Raw genomic sequence first — 10,628 nt, 5'->3', positions numbered from 1 at the left:
CGGGAAGAAGTGAGGAGACCCTCTGCCCGGCAGCCGCGTCTAGGAAGTGATGAGCGCCTCTGCCCGGCCACCCATCGTCTGGGAAGTGAGGAGCGCCACTGCCCGGCCACCCATCGTCTGGGAAGTGAGGAGCACCTCTGCCCGGCCACCCATTGTCTGGGAAGTGAGAAGCACATCAGCCCGGCCCTCCATCGTCTGGGAAGTGAGGAGTACCTCTGCCTGGCCGCCCCGTCCGGGAAGAAGTGAGGAGCGCCTCTGAACGGCCACCACGTGCGGGAAGAAGTGAGGAGACCCTCTGCCCGGCAGCCGCGTCTAGGAAGTGATGAGCGCCTCTGCCTGGCCACCCATCATCTGGGAAGTGAGGAGCGCCTCTGCCCGGCCACCCATCGTCTGGGAAGTGAGGAGCACCTCTGCCCGGCCACCCATTGTCTGGGAAGTGAGAAGCACATCAGCCCGGCCCTCCATCGTCTGGGAAGTGAGGAGTACCTCTGCCCGGCCGCCCCGTCCGGGAAGAAGTGAGGAGTGCCTCTGAACGGCCACCACGTCCGGGAAGAAGTGAGGAGACCCTCTGCCCGGCAGCCGCGTCTAGGAAGTGATGAGCGCCTCTGCCTGGCCACCCATCATCTGGGAAGTGAGGAGCGCCTCTGCCCGGCCACCCATCGTCTGGGAAGTGAGGAGCGCCTCTGCCCGGCCATCCATCGTCGGGGAAGTGAGGAGCACCTCTGCCCGGCTGCCCCGTCTGGGAAGTCAGAAGCGCCTCTGCCCGGCCTCCCCGTCCAGGAAGTGAGGAGCGCCTCTGCCCGGCCGCCCCGTCTGGAAAGAAGTGAGTAGCGCCTCTGCCCGGCCGCCTCATCTGGGAAGTGAGGAGCGCCTGTGTCCGGCCACCCCGTCTGGGAAGTCAGGAGCGCCTCTGCCCGGCCACCCATCATCTGGGAAGTGAGGAGCGCCTCTGCCTGGCCACCCATAGTCTGGGAAGTGAGTAGCGCCTCGCCCCAGCCAACCATATTGGAAGTGAGGAGCGCCTCTGCCTGGCCACCCATCGTCTGGGAAGTGAGGAGCGTGTCTGCCCGGCCACTCACCGTCTGGGAACTGAGGAGCAACTCTGTCGGCCGCCCCGTACGGGAAGAAGTGAGGAGCGCCTCTGCCCGGCCACCCATTGTCTTGGAAGTGAGGAGCGCCTCTGCCCGGCCGCCCCGTCTGGGAAGTGAGGAATGCCTCTGCCCGACCGCAACGTATGGGAAGTGAGGAGCGCCTCTGCCCAGCCACCCAGCGTCTGGGAAGTGAGGAGCGCCTCTGCCCGGCCAACCATAGTCTCGGATGTGAGGAGCGCCTCTGCCTGGCCACCCATCATCTGGGAAGTCGGGAGTGCCTCTGCCTGGCCGCCCCGTCTGGGAAGTGAGGAGCGCCTCTCTCCGGCCGCCCCATCCGGGAAGAAGTGAGGAGCGCCTCTGCCCGGCTGCCCCATCCAGGAAGAAGTGAGGAGCGCCTCTGCCCGGCCGACCCGTCCGGGAGAAGTGAGGAGCGCATCTGCCCGGCCACCCCGTCTGGGAAGTGAGGAGCGCCTGTGCCCGGCCGACACATCCGCGAAGAAGTGACGAGCGCCTCTGCCAGGCTGCCCCGTCTGGGATGTGAGAAGCGCCTCTGCCCGGCCACCCATCGTCTGGGAAGTGAGGAGCGCCACTGCCCGGCCACCCACCGTCTGGGAAGTGAGGAGCGCCTCTGCCCGTCCACCCATTGTCTGGGAAGTAAGAAGCACCTCAGCACGGCCACCCATCATCTGGGAAGTGAGGAGCACCTCTGCCCGGCCGCCGCGGCCGGGAAGAAGTGAGGAGCGCCTCTGAACGGCCGCCACGTCTGGGAAGAAGTCAGGAGCCCCTCTGCCCAGCCGCCCCGTCGGGGAAGAAGTGAGGAGCGCCCCTGCCCGGCCTCCCATCATCTGGGAAGTGAGGAGCGCCTCTGCCCGGCCGCCCCATCTGGGAAGTGATGAGCGCCTCTGCCCAGCCACAACGTATGGGAAGTGTGGAGCGCCTCTGCCCGGCCACCCATCATCTGGGAAGTGAGGAGCGCCTCTGCCCGGCCACCCATCGTCTCGGAAGTGAGGAGCGCCTCTGCCCGGCCATCCATCGTCTGTGAAGTGAGATGCTCTGCCCGGCCACCACGTCCGGGAAGTGAGGAGCGCCTCTGCCCGGCCGCCCCGTCTGGGAAGAAGTGTGGAGCACCTCTGCACGGCCGCCTCATCTGGGAAGCGAGGAGCGCATCTGCCCGGCCACCCATCCTCTGGGAAGTGAGGAGGGCCTCTGCCTGGCCACCGATTGTTTGGAAAGTGAGGAGCGCCTCTGCCCGGCCGCCCCGTCCGGGAAGTGAGGAGCACCACTGCCCGGCCGCCCACTCCGGGAAGAAGTGAGGAGCACCTCTGCCTGGCCGCCCCGTCCGAGAAGAATTGAGGAGCGACTCTGCCCGGCCGCCCCATCTGGGAAGAAGTGAGGAGCGCCTCTGCCCGGCCGCCCCGTATGGGAAGTGAGGAGCACCTCTGCCCGGCCACCCATCGTCTGGGAAGTGAGGAGCGCCTCTGCCCGGCCACCCATCGTCTCGGAAGTGAGGAGCGCCTCTGCCCGGCCATCCATCGTCTGTGAAGTGAGGAGTTGCTCTGCCCGGCCGCCACGTCCGGGAAGTGAGGAGCGCCTCTGCCCGTCCGCCCCATCTGGAAAGAAGTGAGGAGCGCCTCTGCCCAGCCTCCCCGTCCAGGAAGAATTGAGGAGCACCTCTGCCCAGCCGCCCCATATGGGAAGAAGTGAGGAGCGCCTCTGCCCAGTCGACCCGTCCGGGAAGAAGTGAGGAGCGCCTCTGCCCGCCCACACCCTCTGGGAAGTGACAAGTGCCTCTGCCCAGCCACCCATTGCCTGGGAAGTGAGGAGTGCCTCTGCCCGGCCACCCATCGTCTGGGAAGTGAGGAGCGCCTCTGCCCGGCCACCAATCGTCTGGGAAGTGAGGAGCGCCTCTGCCTGGCCACCCATCGTCTGGGAAGTGAGTAGCGCCTCGGCCCAGCCAACCATTTGAGAAGTGAGGAGCGCCTCTGCCTGGCCACCCATCGTCTGGGAAGTGAGTAGCGCCTCGGCCCAGCCAGCCATCGTCTGGGAAGTGAGGAGCGCTTCTGCCCGTCCGCCCGTCCGGGAAGAAGTGAGGAGCGCCTCTGCCCGGCCGCCCCATCCGGGAAGAAGGGATGAGTGCCTCTGCCCGGCTCCGCGCCCGGGAAGAAGTGAGGAGCGCCTCTGCCCGAGTGCCCCGTCCGGGAAGAAGTGAGGAGCGCCTCTGCCCGGCCACCCCGTCTGGGAAGAAGGGAGGAGCGCCTGTGCCTGGCCTCGCATCCTGTGGGAATTGAGGAGCGCCTCTGCCCGGCCGCCCCATCTGGGAAGTGAGGAGCGCCTCTGCCCGGCCGCCCCGTATGGGAAGTGAGGAACGCCTCTGCACGGCCACCCATCGTCTGGGAAGTGAGGAGCGCGTCTGCCTGGCCACTCACCGTCTGGGAACTCAGGAGCAACTCTGTCGGCCTCCCCGTACGGGAAGAAGTGAGGAGTGCCTCTGCCCGGCCACCCATCGTCTTGGAAGTGAGGAGCGCCTCTGCCCGGCTGCCCCGTCTGGGAAGTGAGGAGTGCCTCTGCCCGGCCACCCATCATCCGGGAAGTGAGGAGCACCTCTCCCTGGCCGCCCTGTCTGGGAAGTGAGGAGCGCCTCTGCCCGGCCGCCACGTATGGGAAGTTAGAAGCGCCTCTGTCCGGCCACTATCGTCTAGGAAGTGAGGAGCACCTCTGCCTGGCTGCCCCGTCCGGGAAGAAGTGAGGAGCGCCTCTGCCCAGCCGCCCCGTCCGGGAAGAAGTGAGGAGTGCCTCGGCCCGGCCACCCATCGTCTGGGAAGTGAGGAGCACCTCTGCCCGGCTGCCCCGTCCGGGAAGTGAGGAGCGCCTCTGCCCTGCAGCCCCGTCCGGGAAGAAGTGAGGAGCACCTCTGCCCGGCCACCCCATCCGGGAAGAAGTGAGGAGCACCTCTGCCCGGCCGCCCCGTCCGGGAAGAAGTGAGGAGCGCCTCTGCCTGGCTGCCCCGTGCGGGAAGAAGTGAGGAGTGCCTCTGCCCGGCTGCCCCCTGCGGGAAGAAGTGAGGAGCGCCTCTGGCCGGCCGCCCCGTCCGGGAAGAAGTGAGCAGCGCCTCTGCCCGTCCGCCCATCATCTGGTAAGTGAGGAGCGCCTCTGCCTTGCCACCCCGGCTGGGAAGTGAGGAGCGCCTCTGCCTGGCCACCCCAGCTGGGAAGTGAGGAGCGCCTCTGCCCGGCCGCCCCATCCTCTGCCCGGCCACCCCGTCTGGGAACCGGAGTGAGGAGGCCTCTGCCCGGCCACCCCGTCTGGGAAAGAGGAGCGCCGGGAAGAAGTGAGGAGCGCCTCTGCCCGGCCGCCCCTGTGGGAAGTGAGGAGCGCCTCTGCCCGGCCGCCCCGTCTGGGAAGTGAGGAGCGCCTCTGCCCGGCCACCCCTTCCGGGAAGAAGTGAGGAGTGCCTCTGCCTTGCCGCCCCTTCCGGGAAGAAGTGAGGAGCGCCTCTGCCCGGCCGCCCCATCCGGGAAGAAGTGAGGAGCGCCTCTGCCCTGCCGCCCCGTCCGGGAAGAAGTGAGGAGGGCCTCTGCCCGGCCGCCCCGTCCGGGAAGAAGTGAGGAGCGCCTCTGCCCGGCCGCCCCGTCCGGGAAGAAGTGAGGAGCGCCTCTTCCCGGCCGCCCTGTCTGGGAAGTGAGGAGCGCCTCTGCCCGGCCACCCATCGTCTGGGAAGTGAGGAGCGCCTCTGCCCGGCCACCCATCGTCTGGGAAGTGAGGAGCGCCTCTGCCCGGCCACCCATCGTCTGGGAAGTGAGGAGCGCCTCTGCCCGTCCACCCATTGTCTGGGAAGTGAGGAGCGCCTCTCCCCGGCCGCCCCGTCTGGGAAGAAGTTAGGAGCACCTCTGCCCGGCCACCCCATCCGGGAAGAAGTGAGGAGCGTCTCTGCCCGGCCGCCCCGTCTGGGAAGAAATGAGGAACACCTCTGCCCACCCGCCCCCTCTGGGAAGAAGTGGAGAGCGTCTCCACCTGGTCGCCCCGTCCGGGAAGTGAGGAGCGCCTCTGCCCGGCCGCCCCGTCTGGGATGTGGGGAGCGCCTCTGCCCGACTGCCCTGTCTGGGAGGTCTACCACAGAGGCCAGAAGCAATGTGGTGGCTCAATGTGGTGGGTCATGCCTGTGGTCCCGGCACTCTGGCGGGCCGAGGAGGGTTGATCACTGCAGGCTGGGAGTTTGAGACCAGTCTGGCCAACATGGCGAAACATATGAAAAATACAACAGACAAACCAACCAACCAACCAACCCAGTGGCAACAAAACAGGTCTACTCTGGAGTCATACTCTAATTTTTTCTCTTTTCCTCCCTTTCTGATCCTTTATCCCACTTTCTTTTTATTCCTCTTCCTTCTCCTTCTTCTTTGTCAAATGGAGGATTGGGCTGTTATCACTGATCCATATAAAGTCCCTCTCTCATTTATTTTGGTTCCCACCCCCCATTTCTATTCCCCGACTTCCCCTGTGCAACCTTCCTAATTTGTTTGATACGCATCTTTTTGTTTGTACGTATTTTTAGAAAATGTTTATTGTTTTGTGTGCAAAAAAAAATTAATAAAAATAAAATAAAATAAAATAAAAAAGAAAATGCAAATTTAAACAAAAATAAGATATCACTGCATGTGAATTAGAATGACCCAGATCAGAACACTGACAGCACCAAATGCTGGTGAGGATGTGGAGCAACAGGAACTCTCATTCATTGCTGGTGGGGATGTAAAATGTTGCAGCCACTTTGTAAGACAGTTTGGTAGTTTCTTACAAAATTAAATATACTTGTACCATGTGATCCAGCAACTGTGCTCCTTGGCATTTACCCAGAAGAATTGAAAACTTATGTTCACACAAAATTTGCATACAGATGTTTATAGCAGCTTTTGCCAAAACCTGAAAGCAACCAACATGTCCTTCAGTAGGAGAATGGATAAATAAACTGTGGTTCATCCAGACAATGGAGTATTTTCAGCCCTGAAATGAAGTGGGTATCAAGTCATGAAAAAACATGGAGAAAAAAATGCATATTACAAAGTGAAAGAATGCAGTCTGAAAAGGTCTGTATACTGTATGAATCCAACTATATGAAATCCTGGAAAAGGCAAAACCAAAGAAACAGTAAAAAGATCAGTGGTTGCCAGTGGTTAAGGAAGAGGGAGGGATTAGTAGGTACAGCACAGAGGATCTGGGGGCACTGAAACTACTCCGTGATGCTATAATGGTGGATAAATATCATTATACATTTGTTAAAACCAATAGAATACATAACACTAAGAGCGAACCCTAATGTAAACTATGGACTCTGGGTGATAAGGGTAGGTTAATGTAAGTGCATCAATTGTAACAATCAAAGGTGTTATTCTGGTGGGGATGTTGATAATGGGGAGGCTATGCATGTGTGGGCAGAAGGTACATGGGAAATCTCTGTACCCTCACTCAACTTTGCTGTGAACCTAAAACTGTTCTAAAAACTGAGGTCTATTAGAAAAGAAAAGAAGCAGAAATGAAATCACTTAACAAAGTAATACATGCACTACACATTGTTAATAGTGTTGACTTGGTAATGCATACACATAGCTGTGTTTTAAAATATTTTCCCAGTCAAAATAGTAAAAGCACATAAACTCACAGAGTGAGCATGCAAACACTGCTAAGCACACTTTTGTTTTTGTTTGTTTGTTTGTTTTTTGAGACGGCCTCTTGCTCTGTCGCACAGGCTGGAGTGCAGTGGCATGATCTCGGCTCACTGCAACCTCCGCCTCACAGGTTCAAGCAATTCTTCTGTCTCCACTTCCCAAGTAGCTGGAACTACAGGCATACACCAGCATGCCCGGCTAATTTTTGTATTTTTAGTAGAGATGGAGTTTCCTGATGTTGGTCAGGCTGGTCTCGAACTCCTGACCTCAGGTGATCCGCCCGCCTCAGCTCCCAAAGTGCTAAGATTACAGGCATGAGCCACTGCACCCGTCCCACATTTTTTATCCCATAAACACACACATGCACACACACACACAACCTCCCTAGCTTAGCAGTGGTTCGTATATATCACTAAACACAGAAGTTCAGTATATATCACTAAAGTGTGAAGGATGTGCATCCATATGGTTAACATATTCTTTCACAAATATTATTTTCTGTATCACATGAACCACCTGTATTAAACAAGTTCCAACGTATATTATTAAACCAAGTAGAATATGCACCCCACATGTTAAACCCAATGTCCCACACATATATCACAATGTTGGTTACACACACTAAACTCGTTAACACACATACAGAACTCTGTTAAACAGTTTCAACTTATGTCACTAAACCATATATATATGCATAACACACTTCTACACACATTTCACACATATCACTCTACTCAATTAAACAGGCACTTAGCTAAGACAAATAATACAGTTTTTCAGCATAAATCTCTAAGTAAAGTAGTATATGCACTCCACACTGCTAAACGCAGTGTTTCCTGTGTATATTCCAATCCTCAAGATGGTATGCACCTAGTCTTGTAAGCACAGTGTTCTAACATATCCCAAAACAAAGCAGTACCTGCACCACATACATCTCTCTTTTAAAAACTAGCACATTTAGTAGGTGCTACTAACTTATCCCATATTTCATATATCCCTTATATCACTATATGCAGGCAACACATGCACCTCTCCTAAATGCAGTTTCAAAATGTCACTAAACAAAATAGTGCACGCACCTCACACTGCTAGCACAATGTTTCACACATATGTCACTACATACAGGAACACACAACACTATCTTTGTGGGTTTTTTGTTTGTTTTTTGTTTTTTTTTGTTTTTGTTTTTGTTTTTTTTTTGAGACGGAGTCTCGCTCTGTTGCCAGGCTGGAGTGCAGTGGTGTGATCTTGGCTCCCTGCAACCCCCAACTCCCCGGTTCAAGCAATTCTCTTGCCTCAGCCTCCCGAGTAACTGGGATTACAGGTACATGCCACCACATCTGGCTAATTTTTGTATTTTTAGTAGAGACGGGGTTTCACTATGTTGGCCAGACTGGTCTCGAACTCCTGACCTCGTGACCCGCCTGCCTCGGCCTCCCAAAGTGCTGGGATTACAGGCGTGAGCCACTGCGCCCAGCCAACACTATCTTTGTTAAACACTAAGTCCTACATGCCTCACACAGTGTAAACTCAACTGTTTTTCATATGTATCATTATACTCACTAACATGGGCTCTGTAAACAGTGTTTCAATATATGTCACAGATAACAGCACATGTGCTGCACACTGCTAAACAAGATGTTTCAAACATACATAATAATACTCTTACCCACCACTCTTAAATATATTATGGCATATCATTTCGCAAAGTAACATACACACATATTAACCCCATGTTTTTGTTTGTTTGTTTTGTATATATTCATGGGGTACAAATGCAATTTTGCTACATTGCTACATTGCATTGTGGTGAAGTCAGCCTATCCATCACTGGAGTAATACACATTGCACCCAGCAAGCAACTTCCCATCATCCACCCCTCTCTCACTCCCACTTCAAGTCTCCTGTCCATCATTCCACACTTGGCTTAAATGCAGTGTTTCTAACACATATCTCAATACAGGGTAGCATGCTCACCTAACACTATTAAACACGCTGTTTCACATATATCATTAAAAAGGTAAGGGTCAGACTGAGGCACAAGGTACAGGTCAGGGCCAGGACAGGTTCAGGATCATGGTGAGGTTGGCTCAGGGTAAGAGTCAGGGTTAGGACAATGTTCAGCTTGATTCAGGGTCATGGGATCTTCATGATGAAAATAAATGAAAGAATTCATGTCAGGGTTCATATCAGGATGAGGGTCAAGGTCAGAGTCAGGGTCAAAGTTATGAAGAAGGTTATATTCAATATTAGGGTGATTACAGGACAGGGGGTGGTCAAGGTCTAGCTCTAAGTGAATGTGAGGGCACAGGGTAGAAGAAGCTCAGGGTGAGGGACATAGAACGTTCAGGATAATGGTGAGAGTCAGGCTCAGGGTCATGGTGAGAGCCAGGATAAAGTCTAGCTCTGGGTGAGTGGCCGTGTCAGGGCTGGGGCCAGGAGGAGGGTCAGCGTCAGGCTAAGGCCAAGGGAAATGTCAGACGCCCTGTCATAGTGAAGGTCAGGGTGTCTATTCATTTCCTAGGGTTGAATAACAAAGTGACACAAACAGAATGACTTAAGACAATGGAAATTATTATCTCGTGGTTGTGCTGATCAGTCTAAAATCCAGGTGTGGGCAGGACCACACCCTCTGAAAGCTCCAGGGAAGGATCCTTCCTTACCTCTGAGGCTTCTGCAGGCTCCTAGAGTGCCTTTTCTTGTAGCATCACTCCAATGTCTGCCTCTGTCTCCACATGGCCATCTTCCTGTGCATCTCCTCGAAGTCAGTCTCCTCCTTCTCTGTGTTTCAACACATGTTCCTAAACAAATGTACACATTCAATCCACTATGAAGCAGTGTTCCACACTCCCATCTCAAGGTTCTTAATTACTTCTGCAAAGACTCAATTACCAAATCACATTCGTAGACATCAAGAGTTAAGACATGGACGTACCTTTTTGAGGTCACTATTCAACCCAGTGCAGAGTCAACATCAGATACAGTCGAGTCAGAGTCAAGTCCAGGTTTCATAGTCAGCCTAAGGGTAGTGTCAAAGTAAAGATGAGGGGTTAGGTCAAGGTCAAGGGCAGGGTGAACTGCAGGTTCAGATTAACAGATGAAGGGGAAAGTGATGGTCATGACCAATGTCATGATGAGGGTCACAGAGAAGTCCAAGTCAGCATATGGGTGGGTGCCAAGTTTAGAGTTAAGGTCTGAGTGAGGGTAGTATTAGAGTCAGGGTCATTATCAGGGTTAGGTGCTATCTCACAGTGTGGTTAAGGTCAGAGCAATGCCACGGTAAGGAGAAGTGTGAGGTGGGGCATCTGAGGATCTGTGTCATGATCAGACTCAGCGTAGGCATATTCAGGTCACAGCCAGCATCAGGGTGAAAAGGCCTTTCACGGATCAGCATCCAAGTCAATGTCAGGTTCAGACTCATGATGAGGGTCAGAGTCAGGGTCATGTGAAAGGCAGATGGAAGGTAAATAAGGTGTATTGCCATGGTCAGCAGTAGAGTGAGGTTCAGGGTTAGGATCTGTGGCGGTCAGGAGTACAATGAGGCTAGGGGTTATGGTCACGGCCAAGATCATAGTGAAGATCAGGGTCAGAATGAGGATACAGGTCAGGCTTGGGTGAGGGTAAGTTCAGATATTATTATGGGGATATTATCTTGGATTATCCAGGTGGGCCGAGTCCAATCACATGAGTCCTTAAAGGCAGAGGACCTCTCCCAGCTACAGTTATAAAGCGAGATGTGACTAGAAAAGGAAGGCCACGGAAATGCAGCACCACTGGCTTTGATGATGGAGGGAAAGACCATAAGCCAAGGAATGCGGATGCCTCCAGAAAGTTAAAAGGTGAAGAAACAGATTCTCCTTTAGAGCCTGCAGCA

General features: G+C 55.0%; 1 protein-coding gene across 1 annotated transcript; it reads right to left on the bottom strand.

The window, feature by feature from the left end:
* Nucleotides 1–616: 616 nt before the first annotated feature.
* LOC131384163 (collagen alpha-2(IV) chain-like) lies at nucleotides 617–10,238 on the bottom strand (the record flags this gene model as incomplete). Its single annotated transcript, XM_058443676.1, has 10 exons — nucleotides 10,005–10,238; nucleotides 4,758–4,892; nucleotides 4,277–4,333; nucleotides 3,584–3,729; nucleotides 3,387–3,512; nucleotides 2,618–2,762; nucleotides 1,331–1,562; nucleotides 1,154–1,215; nucleotides 886–968; nucleotides 617–848 (listed from the first exon to the last, which is right to left on the bottom strand). Coding segments are annotated over exons 1-10 (1,452 nt in total), but the record flags the coding sequence as incomplete, so codon positions are not given.
* Between the last annotated feature and the right edge of the window lie 390 nt (nucleotides 10,239–10,628).

This window comes from Hylobates moloch, unplaced genomic scaffold (genome assembly GCF_009828535.3).
Source record: "Hylobates moloch isolate HMO894 unplaced genomic scaffold, HMol_V3 SCAFFOLD_9, whole genome shotgun sequence".
NCBI classification, from domain to species: domain Eukaryota; kingdom Metazoa; phylum Chordata; class Mammalia; order Primates; family Hylobatidae; genus Hylobates; species Hylobates moloch.
This window is presented reverse-complemented; position numbering and strand designations above follow the sequence as displayed.